This window comes from Peromyscus eremicus, chromosome 2 (assembly GCF_949786415.1).
Source record: "Peromyscus eremicus chromosome 2, PerEre_H2_v1, whole genome shotgun sequence".
NCBI classification, from domain to species: domain Eukaryota; kingdom Metazoa; phylum Chordata; class Mammalia; order Rodentia; family Cricetidae; genus Peromyscus; species Peromyscus eremicus.
Window position 1 is genome coordinate 146,164,795 of NC_081417.1, and position 17,297 is coordinate 146,182,091.

Here is a 17,297-nt window from a genome sequence, read left to right on the forward strand (position 1 = left end):
ATTCCAGTATCTGTCTGTCTGTCTGTTGGATCAGATGGAAGCTCTCAGCCAGTGCCTCACCACCACATCCACCTGTCTGCCTGCTCCCATGCTCTGCCGTGGTGACCATGGACTAGCCCTCTGAAGCTGTAAGCCCTAATAAATGCTTTCTTCTATAAGTGGCCTTGGTCTTGGTATCTCAGCACAGCGACAGAAAAGTAATGAAGACATGGACCTTTCATTTTCTTCTCTCAGGCTGACACTACCAGGAAAACTCTCAGAAGCAGTGACAGTGAGCACCCTGTTCTAGCTCCCAATCCCAAGGAGGAAATGGAAATCTTCCAGTATTCCCAATATGGTGGTTGCTACAATTTCCTACAGAAAATGATAGCAAACAGTATACTATGTGTAACGGAGTCTCACTACGTGGTCCTGGTTGACCTCAAACTTGCTCCGGTCATCCTACCTCTGTCTTGCGAGTGATGGAATTACTGGATCACCATGCCAGGCAGGAAAAAGAAAAATGAGTTTCTTAAAAATGTATGGAGAATGGGGCTGAAAGGTGGCTCAGAGGTTAACAGCACTGGCTGCTCTTCTAGAGGACCCGGGTTCAATTCCCAGCACCCAAATGGCAGCTCATGCCTGTCTGTAACTCCAATTACAGAGCTTCTGACACTCTCACACAGACATACATACAGGCAAAACACCAATGCACATAAAAATTAGAAAATGTATTGAGCTTGCTGCTAAGTGTCTGTGGGGAGATGGGAATAAGGGAGGCACCGGGTATGGCTGTGAAACGAAAAATCCCCTTTAACATGTAAAAAGAGAATGGATGAAGTTTCTACTTAGGGAAATACCAAGTTTTATGTGTGTACTGTGGGAAGATGTGTTGCTGTGATTGGTGTAATAAAAAGCTGAATGGCCAATAACTAGGCAGGAGAGATAGAGGAGAAAATCAAGATCCACAAGAGGCACCATCAAAACTCGGAACAAGTTGGATACTAAGAACAGGAAAGAGAAAAGCCATGTGGTAAAATGTAGATTAATAAAAATATGGGTTAATTTAAGTTATAAGAGCTAGTGGGGCAAGCCTAAGCTATAGGCTGAGCTTTCATAATTAATAAGTCTCCATGTCATTTTTTTGTGAGCTGGTACGCACCCTCCCTCAAATCTGATTACAGACAGCAACAAACACATAGGCTGGATTCATCAAGATCACCCTCACTGTCTCCACAATCAAACAGGAGGGGTTTTTCTTGTTTTTTTTTTTTTTTTTTTTTTAAGAAAACAAATAGGCAGCAGAGGGTGATAGAATTCAGAAATAAATTTGGGAAATTATGAGCACTCAGCTGAATCTGGAGACATGGCAAGGAATCATCATTTAAAATAAAGATTAAAACACACAGCAATAGCTACTACCTTCTTTTAATATCATACAAGCCAATGGTAAAGCAGATATAGCTAAAACACAACGATACAATTATTAATAATATGAACTAATAAGAACCCAGGGTTAAAAATAGCTAGGTTAGTAAGGAATTGAGGGCATGATGAAAAATCTTTTTATGGTTGTACTTAAAAGAAAAAGAAACAGCTGGGTGGTGGTGGTGGCACACACCTTTTATCCCAGCATACAGAGGCAGGCGGATCTCTGTGAGTCTGAGTCCAGCTTGGTCTACAGAGCAAGTTCCAGGATAGCCAGGGCTACACAGAGAAACCTTGTCTTAAAAAAAAAAAACAAAACAAACAAACAAACAAACAAAAACAGTGAAAATGGAGAGAGGAAAATTAGTAATAATTTATGTCATTATTAATAATAATTAATGATTCATCGTAAGGTATGGCCAACGAAAAAAGACACAAACAGGCACCAGGAGGTTCCAAAAACAGTACTAGTCAATGAGCCCAACCAAGTTCTAAAGCTCAGCTCCCAGGCAAAGGCCTGTCACTAGGACAAGGAAACACCAAGACTAACCACTGGGGGGCAGCAGCAGGTCGCCAGAAAGTGATCTGTCTGCAAGTTAGGACTGTTACTCCCCATCTCTAAGAAGCTAGTCCCAAAAAACAAAGAAACAAAGTGCAATGCAGTATACACAGCTTAAAATTAATTATGAAAATAAAAAACATTTTGGCCTATGGATATAGCAAAATTTAAAAACGCAGACACACATGAGTCAGAAGTCTGTGGAAATGACCACTTTGAAGTTACAGAAAATACAAACTTTTGAAATTTTGGCAAAATTAAAATGCATAAAATTGCTAGACACAGTGGCACAAGTCTATAATCTGCATCCAGGAGAGCTGAGGGCCACACAGTAAGACGCCATCTCAGAGGAGGAGGAAAGGCTTGGGCCTGCCCACACGTAATTGGAATCTAGGATAGAATAGTAGCAATGGTCACTGCCAAAAGCAGATACAAATCCTATTGAATAAGGAGCATTTCTAAAGCCCGAAGCACACTTGTTTTTACTGGAAGGACTGGGGTGGGGGTGGTGGGATTCACGGTCTTCTCCTCCTGTCTCAGCCTCAGGAGTGCTGGGGTCACAAATGACAAAAAGCATTTTTTTTTTTGGGGGGGGGGGTTCGAGACAGGGTTTCTCTGTGTAGTTTTAGCACGTCCTGGATCTCGCTCTGTAGATCAGGTGGCCTCGAACTCATAGAGATCTGCCTGGCTCTGCCTTCCGAGTGCTGGGATTAAAGGCGTGCGCCACCACCACCCGGCTGACAGGAAGCATTTCTAATACATAATGTGAACATGCACAACATGGTTTTATAAAATGACTCCAGTCACCTAGGATCTGTTATTGAATTACGTACTGAAATTATATTGAACTTACTCTCCAACAGTAAGTCAGAGAGGATCAGAGGAAGTGTCTTCTGGATAGGACAGGATTCATGAACACTCAAGAACACACAGCAGCTGTGGTAACTGCACAAGCCCAAACCAGTTAGCATTCTAGCATGGGAATGGGGAGACTCATGAGCCCCATCCCTAGCTGAGGAACTATTGACAGTTGATGGCTTCTGGGGGAGGGCGTCAGTTTTCTTTAAAGGTGTGGCTCCTGGTAGGTCACCAGTTTCCAGTGGATGGCCCCACACCCAGGAATATACAGAAGATAGACATAATTGTAATCGGTGGGTTATTAAAAAAAAAGACATGAAGTTGAAAGAGTGGGGAGATGAGGAGTCTGGGTGGAGTTAGCAGGAGGAGGAGAGTGAACAGGATAGGATCAAAATACATCGTGTGCATGTATGATAATCTCAAAGAACAAAAAATATCATTAAAAAATTATCCCTTAGCTTTTCCAATAAGCAAAAACTTGCTCTATTACTTATATGATTTGAATGGGCAGATTCAAGGCGGAAGTGTTAAATGTGACACAAACATTTCTCTTGGTAAAATAGATACATCAATCTAAGCACCAGCCCTTGCCCATTTTCACTAGACTAATACGATAGTACCTAGACATCTAAACCCTTAGAATTAGGTCCTAAGGGTCTTTAAACTCCTCATATGTAATGGATTTTACAAATATTTACCAGGCTGATAAAGCCAAGACTTGTCAATGAAAACGTGACGCCCACGTCTGTGTAAACTGCTGGTGTGAGAGTGTTGGGAGACGGCTGCCGCCGCTGCCTGGGCTTATTAAAAGCGTGTAATTGCTCTCAACAGACGGTAAGAGAACCGCGGCAAACACACAAGGGGACAGCATTCAACGCAAATTTGATTTCGAAGTGTTTTCTAAAGTCTCGGGGCAGTGACAGTCCCTGTGGGAAGAGGTAGCTCGGCAACTAGAATTCTTATTTACCAGTAGGTATTGACTAGGAATAAAGCCTTCTACATTAAGTGCTTGCCTCGTCCTTTCTTACTGGCTGCAGCACTCTAAAGACAGTAGGCGTAGGTGGCCACTTAAGGCAATAACAACTTGACAGGTAAAAAATAGAATACAAAGTTATACTTAAGTGAGTCACTCTCTTTCCCAAGCCCTCATCCCCCAAGGCAAAGGAAAACTCACTTTATTTCCCTCTTCTACCCATCATGTAGTAAAAGAAATCCAACTGAAACTCAGCCCTCAAAAACTGCACACAGAAATAAAAACATTACAAGAGCACAAAGGTGGTCGGCTAGCAGACCTGGGTATAAAAGCCAGCTCTGTGAAAACATCGTCTGCACAAGCAGAGAGCAAAAACCACACTCTGGGAAGAGGGGGCTCCAACTTAACCACTTGCTTAGAGTATAGATTGCAGAGAGAGAAACATTTTTAGTCAGGAAAATGGCTAATTACTCAAGAAAATTGCTTCTAATCCAAGGCAGCCGCTGGAACACATTATAAAAATAGATGTAAGCCAAGCCTGGGCACTAAAACTGTTCCCCTCCGCCTTCACTGAAGAAAAACACTCCAGAAACCAAGAGTAAAGACACGGAATCCCACACTGAACTATGAAAGGCTGGAAGCTTAGAGCTGGAAGCTGAAGTACCAGGGAACCTGCAAGAGCTTCGCTTTGGGGTATCTGCTGCTATAACAGCACTGATCATCAACCCCCATCCCCATCCCACACCATCCCTAGGCTGCCAGGGCTTTGGAGCCCAGCCCAAACTACCACCCTGCCTACAGCCAGAGCAGGCGCAACACATTTTTAGAGGGCAGACTTTTGTCTGTTTTTTGTTACTGTTCTAACTTTTTAGGTTTGGGTTTATTTGTTTTTTTGGTTTTTTTTTTTTTTTTTGACACTTTCATGTAGCCAGGCTGGCCTCAAACTCCATATCTTTTAATTAAAACAAACAAACAAACAAACAAACAAACAAACAAGTTGTCTCCATACTACTAAACTATAATAATGACCTGAACCAAAATTTCTAGTTTTATGATGTAAAGAGATCTGAAAGCTGGTGAGTCCAATCACCTAAAGGCCACACCCAAAACTGCTCAAGAGGAGAAATTAGCACACATATACACAGCAAAGCACAGGAGCTCATTTAGGCTGCCAGTCCCCCACAATAAACAAGTGATTTAGTAATCAGTCAATCAAAGCTAACTCTATCTCACCACCACAACCAATCTGCCCACCCCGGGGTGTGTCCTCAGTTCTCTGCGGGGTTCCCTTGAGTAACTCTCAATGTCTGAGAACTCAACGCCTCCCATCACACATCTACCGGAGCAGGTGCTGGATGAGCAGCGATTTAACCACTTCCCCAGGGTTCTCATTGCCCTCCACCGACAGCTCTGATCCTTACAGGAAAGCCTGAACTCCACACACTCCCTCACACTCACTGTCTTCATAAGAGCTCAAACTGTTGTTTGGGTTTTGTTTCTGTTGTGACAATCTAATTTATTTCATTTTATTTTATTTTACCTTCATTGGCTTCTGGCCTTGAGTTCTTGATGTAAGCAGAGAATTTGGCAAAGATGTCCATTCCAGCAGTGTTTGACTCCGGGTGTTTTGGTGAAAGCTTTAAGTACCTAAATAGAAAAGGTGAAGCTGGATTACAGATCCTTCCAGAAGAAATTACCCCAAGTCCTATCAATCTGCAAGCCACTGTACAGGTGACACCTGCAGACATCTCTGAACAGTTACTGACCTAAGGAACACCATCACCTGTTTTCTATGGTAGTTTTTAAATTTTTTTTTTCATTAGGAAACAAAGCTCTGCATGGTGTTTTTGTTCACATATTAATATTCTTGGCAATCAAAGGGCATCCACTCCCCAGCTCCATTTAGTGATTAGAATGCTAAGGAAATGGCTTGTTAAGGGGTCTGGGCCAGGAGAACACACAGGAACAGATGTCCCAGGATAAGACTTCTCAAGCAGGCCAGCCAAGGGAGCTTTTCATGGTAAAGGGAATGTACTCCACCTTCACGTCCAACACGGCAACCATTGGTGCCAAGAGGCTATCAGAACAAGTTTAAAAGAACCACAAAGAAATAAGGCAAGTCACACTCAAACTCTCTGCAGCGGGGGACACAGCTCTCACAGCTGGGTGCTTAGTATGCTGGGCACTGGCCTGGCCTTTGTGCAGCAGCCTGAGAGGACCAGACAGCAGGAGGAGCCCTGGCTGGTCAAGCATCTTGATCATCCACAGCCAGCTGAGGACAAAGCAGTAGGTGGACCATTCACTTCCTAACAGCAGCCCGCCTTTCCCAGTCCCTCTGTGCTAACATGCTGTAGTATATTTAGGACCGCAGTGCTACGCAATAAATATAAATAGGATGTCAGACATCATGCTGAACCCTCTTTTGTGTTGTGACCAAGTTTTCAACTTTAAGTCATGATACAACAGCTTTGAATCGGTGTGCACACGCATGTACGTTACGTGTGTAAATTTCAACCACAAGTATTCAGTGTGTTTCTTCCTTAGAATGGAAGTCTGTGTGTGGAAAAGTCTGGGCCACTCCCCCTTCCTTCAGCAGACCTTGCTTCATCTCAGAGGATGGCCTAGAGACATTCAGTCCCTGAGCCCTGCTTCAGAGAATATTAATCAGCTGGAAGGCCCTGGAAAGTAAGGTAAAATTTCACACTAAACTACTTATTTTCAACTTATTCGAGAGGACGCTCTCTGGTCTACTTCCCTTAAATTAAAATGAAGGAGAAACAAAATTTGAAAGAAACTGTATTACAATGCAATGTTTTATTCTGTGTCTCTCTCATACACATATACATTTACAAACATTCACACACACACACACACACACACACACACACACACACACACACACACACACACATATATTCCAGGCTGGCCTCAAACTCACAATCCTCCTGCCCCAGCCTTCTGAGTGCTGGAATCAGTGTATTTACATTTCTTCTGCTTGCTATTGTGAATTCAGTAAAGGTTTATCTTCTAAAAAAAAAAAAAAAACTCAGGCTGGTTTTCTTTTTAATAGGTCCACCTAGTCTCCAAATTTCTCTCTGTTTAACCCTGGAAACTTCTCCCATAAACATTACACCACGTGTCTTAGTGAACAAATAGAATGTGTTTATGGGAATCACACACGTGCACGGACGTTCTTCCTAACCTGAGTGGAGACATGAATCCCAAAGCCAACACCCCTGGCTCTTCCCTGACTCTGAAAACAACCAGCTCGCAGTGGCGTATTACCTATGGCTCCCACTCACAATGAAGACCCACACCGAGCACGCTAACAGAGCCAGTATAGAGAAGACAGCGCCTCTTCAGTGTCTTCTCTGGCCCAGTGTGACCCCCACTCTTGTGAAGCTGAGGCAGGAGGATCATGAATTTAAAACCACAAAACACAATAAAATGGCCTCTCTTATACAGAGCCTGCCTCTGGAGTTACACACTGACATCTGTCGTCTTCTGTCCTAACCTTTCAGCTCTTGGAGCAAATTACAATTCAGTTAAAAAGCCAGGTTTGGGGCCAGAGAGACGGACCAGTGATCAAGAGCACTTGCTACTCCTGTAGAAGAGGACACGGATTCGGTTCCCAGCACCATGTGGTGGCTCACAACCACCTGGAACTCCAGTTCCAGGGGACTTGACACCTTCTTCTGACCTCCACAGGCTCCCGCACATATAGGCATACACACACACACACACTCACTCAGGCACACACACACAGGTGTACACACACACACACACACACACACACACACACACTCACTCACTCAGGCACACACACATACACATTAAATAAAACGTTTTAAACCAAGTTTTAAAGCTTTTTGGATAAGTAGTTCCTTTATTAAAAGAAAAACAAGAGGAATTAAATTATTAACTAATAATAATAATACTTTCCCCAGAGGACAAGAGCAAGCCATTAGACCCCGTAGTTTCTCACAGAAGGCTTCTTTGTGTTCAACTTTGCACTGGTGGCCACATCTCAGGAAATGGTGGAGCCCTTGCATCCATCTGCCTGCAGGGGTGGCATCACAATGCTCACAGTTCCAGCCGCTGCCTTTGGACAGGCTGGTCTACCTGCTAGGGCAGTTCTGCTGCCTATCCCCCTTACCTGTAACAGGGCACAGCATCAAGAGTGCTCATTAGGCCGGGAGAGAGTCACAGCTACATAAGTGAATTTGAGGCCAGCCTAGGCTACATCAGACCTTGTTTTTTTAAGCAAGAGGAAAAGGGAGAAGGGAGGATGAAGAACAACAAAAATAAAATCCTGTCTATATAAAACTTTACTCAGAAACTCTTCAGGCTATAAAGAAAAAGGAAAGTACTCTAGGAAGAGCTTAGCACACTGAACACTAAAACAGAAAGACTTCCCATCCATTTCCAGTTAGAGCAGCTTTATAACCTGCCCAAATAAAATGGAGAGGAAATTTCTATATAAAAAAGAACAAGTTGCAGTCCAGCACTCAAGAGGCAGAAGCAAGTGGACCTCTATGAGGCCAGTCTGGTCTATGGAGCAAGTTTTGGGAAAGCCAGAGACACACAGAGAAAAAGAAAAAAAAAGTTGCAGGGCATGGTCGCACATGCCTTTAACTGCAGCACTCCAGAGGCAGAGGCAGGCAGAGCTCTGAGTTCAAGGCCAGTGTAGCAACCAAAGCAACACAGTAAGGTCCCGTCTCAATAAACAAATAATAGAAAGAAAAGGGAAGAGTGGAAAATGTTTATTTCCAAGGTCTAATTTAATACATCAGATGCCAAGAAACCAGAATATTTTGGTTTTAGCTCTATTTTTCCTAATATCAACCTTCTGAGGAGCTGTAGCAAGAAGGAATAATAAAACTGACTTTGTTGCTGCTGAAAAGTAGAAGAAAACATAAGAAAATGTTTGCCTGGCCCAAGTGGATACACAATTTATCCATGCACTGATTTAAAAACTTAAAATAGGGCTGGAGAGATGGCTCAGAGGTTAAGAGCACTGGCTGCTCTTCCAGAGGTCCTGAGTTCAATTCCCAGCACCCACATGGTGGCTCACAACCATCTGTAATGAGATCTGGCGCCCCCTTCCGGTGTGCAGGGATACATAATATGTACTGTATACATAATAAACCTTAAAAAAAACCTTAAAATATCCTTGGAAAAATGCACAGAATGAGTATTTCAGAAATGGCTTGTGACAAAATACAATTCCCTTCATAGAGACTGTCTTCAAACTGCTTCTCCACTTAGAGTTTAAGGTCAACACAATGAACCTGACTACATGAGAAGATTACTATCAATCAGTGGTCTGAGAACAAGTTGCCAATTGGTACCTTCCTCAGAGCTGACAGACTTAAGAACAGAGGGATCTAGAGGCTTCTATGATGCAACAATCTAGAGCCATTTCCAGTAAGTCAGATGCATGTTCCTAGTTGAGTGTACAAAGTCCCTCTTTCTGCTGTGCCCGAGACTTTGGCTGTGGTTTATTGGCATCCAAATTAGACGCATGGGCTGGGAGAGGGAATTAGGATCCTTTTAAGTGTTATTTGCAGATACTTTTCAGAAAACGAAAGGACCTCAGGACTACTGGAAAACAGAGATAAAAGAAACTTGAGACTCTCACAGAGAAGGAAGGACGGAGGAGGGCTCATAAGCTGTTAGTATTTTAGAGCAGGATTAAGAGAATATAGTTTTAGGTTTAGCACAAAATTACCAGCCCAGCACACAACGTGCTGATCTGCATCCTTCCTTTTTGTAGTCCTCAAAAGAAACACCCTTCAGCCAATACAGTCTTGCCCTACAATGCCCGTCACGTCTCCATTTAACTGTGCATACGGACTTCAACTAAACAAGTAAAGCTTAGTTAAGGGAGGGTCAGCTCTTCTACACAAACCTTTCCTCACCTACTCCTGCATCCCACTTGTCATTTGGCTATGCTGCTTATGTGCTTTGTTTTTTGAGACAGGGTCTCCCTCTGTGGCCCTGGCTGGTCTAGAACACACTCTGTAGACCATGCTGGTCTTGAACTCACAGAGATCTGCCTGCCTCTGCCTCCTGAGTGCTGGAATCGAAGGTGTGTGCCACCACGCCTGGCTGCTGCTATGTTTTTTCAAGAGCAGGAGCTAAGCTTCCTTTCCTGCTGATCCACACTGTTGTGCTGTATAATCGCTGAACAGAAGATAGACTGATGGATGGACTGATGAGTGGACTGATGGGTTGATGAGTGGACTGATGGGCTGAAGAGTGGATGGATGGACTGATGATGAGTGGATGAATGGACTGATGAGTAGATGGATGGATGGAGGTGAGTTAGCGGGGAGATGGACAGATACTGAGCAACTAATTTTGGAACCATCTGATCCAGTAATCCCCATTGCTGGGAAAATTATCTGGACATGAAGAGTAAAGGTAAAAGCAACTGGCAAGAAAGGGTGGGTCAGAAAAAAAGAAACACATTTTCAGGGCTGAAGGGATGGCTCAGTGGTTAAGCTAAGTGGTTAAGACTCCTGTTCTTGCAGGAGTCCTGAGTTCAATGCCCAGCACTCACATGGTGGCTCACAACTGTCTATAATGGAATCCAATGCCATCTCCTGGTGTGTATACATACATGTAGACAAAACATTCATATACATAAAATATACAAATAAACAAATCTTTAAAAAAGAAAAAAAAGAAACACATTTTCAGGTTAATTAGGCTGGTAAAGCCTAAAAGAAAACTAATAATGCTTTGAAAATAAAAGTAGAATACAAAACCTTCAATCTGCATTTTGAATTTCCATTATAGTACAAGTGGGACTTCAAAGTTTGGAATGACTTAAGGAATGGCAGGCAATTGCCCTGAACTGGAGCTTCAAAAAGCTCCCTTCAAAACTGACCAAGAACCAACTGTAGGTCTGGCAGCTCCACAGCCCATCTAGACTTTCCAACTGGGTGAGCTGGAACCTGTTTTGCCCACCAATAGCCAGATTAGGGACTCTCTAGCTCAGACTGATTCCAATCTTTCTTAGTATAGCTAAGCAGAAAGTCCATTTGACCCTGATGAAGCATGAATCTTACAAAGGAGTCCTGGTTATCCCCAATTCAACGTTGTGAGAATTTAAAGAGTGTCCAGAGACAAACAAAGCTTTATTCAAAGCGGTGGCACTATGCCCACACATTCTGATACTCACTTCGGGGGGCACAAGACTTCTTCAAGAAATTCCTCAATCTTATTTACATCCGTTTTGACTTCGCTGTTGAAGGTTATAAATGGTGGGTGGGTCCCGGGAGCCAAGTTCTGTAGATCTGCAGGCTTCCTGTTAAGCAAAACAGTGGTCAAGATGAGATCACTTTTCACTCTAAAGGCAACAGTGCGTTCTGGAGTGGTTCTAACCCTCCAGTTTGTAAGAATGAGCAAGCCCCAGGGTTCACTAAGTCTAAGAGTTGCACAGTACTCTAACAAGCAGAAACCCCCCAACAGCCCATAATGTACGGTGAGAACATTAAGAGTCTCTGCTTTACCAACCGAAAGACAAATCCTTCATCCTGGGCCTGGAAAGAAAGCTCAACAATTAAGAATATGTATGGCTCTTACAGGACCCATGTTTAGCTCCCAACACCCACATAGGGCAACTCACAACCACCTGTAACTCTAAATCCAGAAGCTCTGACACCCTCTTCTAGCCTCCATTACACAGGCACACACAGGCACACAAACATATGGTTAAAAATAAATAACATTTAAAAAGATAAAAAAACAAAGTTCTTCATTCTCATTCCAAATTCAGTTAGGCTGCCTAAAGGTGTTGGGAAATGAGGGGGCAGACTTAAGAAGGTCAGCCTGCAGCTTCAACTTTACACTACCTGCTGCTGAGCAGGGCAGATGAGCCAAACTTCTCTAGGCCTACATTCTTTTCCAGTTTTCTTTGTTTTGCTTTGTTTGAGGGGTGGGAATAAAACAAAGAAGAGCAAGCTCCCACAGTTCTGAACTGTAAGAAGAAATCCTGATCCCTTTACCATGTCCATATGAGTCAGACTAACAGAGAGAGATGACTGGGAGACTATCTAGTCTCTTAATATGTAAAAGATGGTATGAGCAAGGTAAGAAATAGCACAAAATAGATAAACTATTCAGTGTGTAAAAAATACTTATGCTTTGTAAGGACTTGTCCAAATCGACTAAGTCATCAAAAAATTGAGTAAAGCCAGGAATGGTAGCATACCCCCCTTCACTCTCAGCAAATTTTGGTGAGTTTGAGGCCAGCCAAAGGTATAGACAGAGACTCCTTCCCAAAACAAAGATTAAGTAGGTATAGGCCCAAAGAATTATGTAAGAGGGAGGAGGGGCTGGAGAAATGGTTCAGCAGTTAAGAGCAATGGCTGCTCTTCTAGAGGACCTGGGTTCGAATTCTAGTACCCATGTTGGCCAAGAATTAGCTGTAACTCCAGTCCAAGGGATCTGACGCCCTTCATGGCCTCCAGAGGCACTGCACAGACATACATGCAGGCAAAACACACATACACATAAAATGAAAATAAAATCTAAAAAGAAAAAGAATGACAAAAGGCAACCGGGAATGGTGGCACACCTATAATCTGAACATTCAGGAAGCTAAGGCAGGAGATTCATCCCCTCCAGTCTGAGTACCACTCAAAGAACAAAGAGAGTAGAATCTCTAAAAGCAAGACTCTGTCTCAAAAACAATAAAGAGGTAAGAGAAAAGCCAGTGAGCACATAGCCAAATATACAATTACTAAAGAAATCCAAAATGCAACAAGACATTTTCCTACTAGAAAAAAATTGAAAAAATTTTTTGTAAAAATATTGTAAAGCGCCGATAAAGATGGCTAGACTTTATGATTATAACCACCAACAAGAAGGAATGTTGTTCCTACCTGACTAAAAAGCTCCCCCAGCCCTCCAGTGAACATCAGCATCAGTGTGTGAGATGATTAGTGTATTTGACAGTGACAAGACAAAGAAATCATAAAGCACCACGACATTCACTCTAAATCTAATCTCGCCTCTGGGGTATGTATTTCCAAAGCCAGGTCTAAACTAGGCATAGTGGTGCACATGCCTTTAACCTCAGCACTCAGGAGGCAGAAGCAGGCAGATCTCTGTGAATTCCAGGCCAACTAAAGCTATATAGAGACCCTGTCTTTTTTGGGGCATGTGGGGGGTGGGAATACCAATAAACAAAGTGAGGTCTAGGACCCTTTTGTTTTGCAGCCCACATTTAAAAACTCACGTAGACTGGAGAGATGGCTCAGAGGTTAAGAGTGCACATTGCTCTTCCAAAGGACCCAAGTTCAGATTCCTAGCACCCACATGGGGTGGCTCACAACCACTTTTAAGTCCAGTTCAAAGGATCTGATGCCTCTGCTTCCTATGGCACTGCACTCATGTGCACATATCCACACAGACACAAGCATACCAATGATTATAAATAATACAAATATTAAATAAATCACCCTCGTAGCCCAGTGTGGTGACCTGGCACGTGATCCCAGCACTCAGGAGGCTGAGGCAGAATCACTTAGCTCCAGACCAGCCCAGGCTGTATAGGGTTCCAGGCCAGCCTGAGCCACAGATGAGAGCCAAAGAAAAAGAAAACATCCCCAGTACCTGAGACATACATCACAGGACTGAAACGGCCAGGAATTACTTTAACATAGTTCAGAAAAGAGGCTAAGAACAGAACAACACAAAAATGATAGATTTTGGCAACTGAATCGAAAATATGGGAAAGTATTTTCTACTTTTTTTTTTTTAACAGACAAGGTCTCATGTAGCCCACGCTGGCCCCAAATTCACAGTGTTTAAATTCACTTGAACCCAGGTCCAAGCGGGCATTGAACTTCTAATGTTCTTGCCTCAGCCTCCCCAGTACCAGGATTACAGGCATGGGCTACCTACCATATCTGGCTAATTCTATTCTGATATGTTTGAAAGTTTTCATAATTAAAAAAGTAAACTCTAAGTTAAAAAAAAAAAGCAGTTAGCAACATATCCCTTCAAAGAGCTTCTTCCCACAGCCATCACAGCCACAGAGCTAGTTCTCTTATTTTTAAATTAGCCAGCCTGCTTGCCCTCTTCCTTCCTTCCTGACCACAAATGCAAAGAATCTGAATTAAAACCATCTTTAAGTATATCACAAAGGAGAATTACTTTTCCATTAAAGAGGATTTCCAAAAGAATGGGCCCTACACACTACAATTAGTCCTGCTATATCCACTTCCCCAGGTCCCATTCATTCATACTTTACTCTGGCTCCATCTTTTAATTAGGTTAGAAAAAAAAGGACCTTTTTCTTTGGCTATATTCCAATCAAAGATATAAAGGTTAGCTGTGCAGTGATGTCTTTAATCCCAGCACTGGGAGGCACAGTAAAAACATAAAGCCTATATTTTTACAATTATTATTTTATGAACAGGTTAGAGTTGTATAAAGGGGAAGAAAAGGCTCAATGCTTTAAAAATAGCCCATGGAAGGGACCACATAACTAGCTCTTACTTCCACAATTGAGCATGGCAAATTTTTTTTTTTTTTCGAGACAGGGTTTCTCTGTGTAGCTTTGCGCCTTTCCTGGATCTCGCTCTGTAGACCAGGCTGGCCTCGAACTCACAGAGATCCGCCTGCCTCTGCCTCCCGAGTGCTGGGATTAAAGGCGTGCGCCACCACCGCCTGGCGAGCATGGCAATTTTTAAGCACCCCCAAAAAACATGTTTCTTAGTGGAAGGGGCAAGGTGAATGAATAAACCTGAATAAAAGGACTGGGTAAAGCTCTACGGGTCACCAGCTCCACCAGTGACCAAGTAAATAACAGCTAAACAAAGGTATGCAAAAAAAAAGGCGCTGGGTGGTAGTGGCGCACGCCTTTAATCCCAGCACTCAGGAGGCAGAGCCAGGCGGATCTCTGTGAGTTCAAGGCCAGCCTGGGCTACCAAGTGAGTTCCAGGAAAGGCACAAAGCTACACAGAGAAACCCTGTCTCGAAAAACCAAAAAAAAAAAAAAGGCATTAGTACTCCCAGTGTCACATTAACAAAGCATTATATGAAGGGGTTAGGTTATATCAGTTTTAACTTTAATGGAGTTAAGGGTTCAGAATTGGTTATGCATGATCAAATGGTTTATAATAATAAAATGTTTAGAGGATTTGACAATGGGACAAGAAGCCAGGCATACTTGTGATTACCAATTTCCATTAATATTAATGACTGGTAATTAGTCTATCTTATTTGAAAGCTATACAGACTTTGAAAACAATCAAGGTCGTAAAAGGATTAGTTGTTGAAATAAAGGCCCTCGTTCCCAGTGAGAGGGGAACTGGGAACAACCTCAGCTTCCCTCAGTGGGGAATCTGCAGGAGTGCCAGGCAGGGAGGTGACTCTTCACAGGCTCTGTGACAGCCCACAGAGCCATCTGCAACTGCTAGTCCTCCCTGGCACATTAAGGATGCTAGTTCCATGTGACCCACAACAGCCCCTTTTACAGATGCTCTCCAGACAGAGGCTGAAGCTTGAGAGAACCCCCGAGGCAGTGGCTGACCACTCTAGGTCATCTTCCATCTGTTTCCTAAAAGGCCCTCAACCCGTTTTCTGCAGCTCATTCAAGTTTCCCCGAAGTGAAAAAAGCCAGGGCCCTGAGTTCACACCTTGAAATTCTGCCTGAGCTGTGCAGCACTCCAGAGCTGAGACCTTGCCTCCCACTGTAGCTTTGGTTTAGGACTCTGACGGAAATACATTGTTCCGTTCTTTCCCAGTTTGTTTCCAGATGAAAAACAAGAACAACAACAACAACAACAAAACCAGAAACACAAAAACAAGAAAAAGAACAAAAGAGAATGAAAGGAAAAGGGGAACCCATTTGAGGCTAATGTAAGTAGCTTAAGTGGCTTAATTTCCATTAAAATTGAATTCACCCCACTCACAACAACAGGAAGGCATGACGCTGGTGGCTTGGTTGCAGTCGCTCAGTATAAAATATGAGCACAGCACAGTGATCCCACAGGGAGCTGGCTCTTGAGGGTCACCTGTCTCTGACCGAAAGGGAGCAGAAAGGACTGTCTTGAGTTGTTTCAAAGGTACCAATTTTCAATGCATTGCATTATATATAGCAAGAGAATACTTGACATTATATAAACAATCAAAAATAAAACAAAACAGAAAACAGAAAGCACCCAGCCTCACAAAGGTTACTAGTAGGGGATCTCTAACTGTTTTGTGATCTTTTCTCTCAGTTAGTTGCTCCTTACTACTCGCTACCTGGAATCTTCTGGCTGACTAATGAAGTCACAGCTGGGAAGTCACAGGCGCCTCCTTCCTAAGGTCTGTTGAGTTAAAGTGGTTAGAGGATTTCACTGATTTTTGCTACATGTTATAATCAGCTCATTTTTGTCTACTTCAGTATCAGTTTGTGGCAAGAGGGATTGAGAGAGAGACAGAGACAGAGACAAAGAGACACCGAGAGATACATAGATACATGATACATGGATACATACATACATACTTATATACATACATACATACATACTTGTTTGTTTTTTATTTGAGGCAGCGTTGGCTGACCCAGAACTCACTTTGTAGTCTAGACTGGTCTCAAACTCACAAAGATCTACCTGCCTCTGCCTGCTGAGTGCTGGTATTAAGGACATGCACCACAATGCCCAGCTAAGAAACAATATTTTAAAAATAAAGTATCACTCAAGACTTCAGAACACATTTTAATAACACAATGTATAAGTAGAATTTAGAAAAATATGCATTATGGGGCTAGAGAAATCTGAGTTCAGCTCCCAGCACCTACAACAGGCAGCTCGGGGATCCGATACTCTCTTCTTGCCTCCACATATATACATAATTTAAAAATAAAAAAAAAGTCTTTAAAAAATGTCTTTAAAAAAAGAAAAATACTCCCTAATCACTTTTCTAATTCACTCTTAATAGCCTCAGGATTTACTCTCTCTGACATTCTCTTGGAGAGGTTAAAAAAAAAACATGCAATAGCAAAATTCTCCTATGGAAGAGCACAGAGGGAAAAAGACAGAAAGGCAGACAGACAGACGGACACAGTATCTAGTTCAGAATCTATTTGTGAAACTGTCTTGAGATGGACTGCAGGGCTGGACTAGCAGCCTCAGCAGCTTCATGAAGGAAGATGAAGTCGCCTTTCCTGAATGAGTAATAGCCACAGGAAACCGGCAATTCTCTAGAAGGCCTCCCTGTGCCATTACATCTACAATTCTCTAGAAGGCCTCCCTGTGCCATTACATCTACTACTCTGCATGTGTCATTCATGCAGCTGTTAATGAAGATCCACCAGGAAATGTCACCCATTTCTCAACTTGAGAAAGTAGGACAAGAAAGACATACATGATGGTGGACTGTTGTTTTGAGGGATGGTTGCTGCTGCTGCAGCTGCTGCTTTGAGATAGGGCCTCACGTGTAGCCCAGGCTGGCCTGGAACTAAAGATTCTTGTTCCTTATAACCCTGGGATT

General features: G+C 42.8%; 1 protein-coding gene across 1 annotated transcript in view; it reads right to left on the bottom strand.

Moving 5' to 3' along the window:
• Positions 1-5,133: 5,133 nt before the first annotated feature.
• The window catches only part of Clic4 (chloride intracellular channel 4), a 53,626-nt gene continuing 41,462 nt past the window's right edge, over positions 5,134-17,297 (bottom strand). The window contains exons 3-5 of the mRNA XM_059255899.1: positions 10,987-11,112; positions 5,338-5,444; positions 5,134-5,207 (exon numbers count right to left, since the gene is read on the bottom strand). Coding sequence (XP_059111882.1) covers positions 5,134-5,207; positions 5,338-5,444; positions 10,987-11,112 — 307 coding nt within the window. The remainder of the gene's footprint in view (positions 5,208-5,337; positions 5,445-10,986; positions 11,113-17,297) is intronic.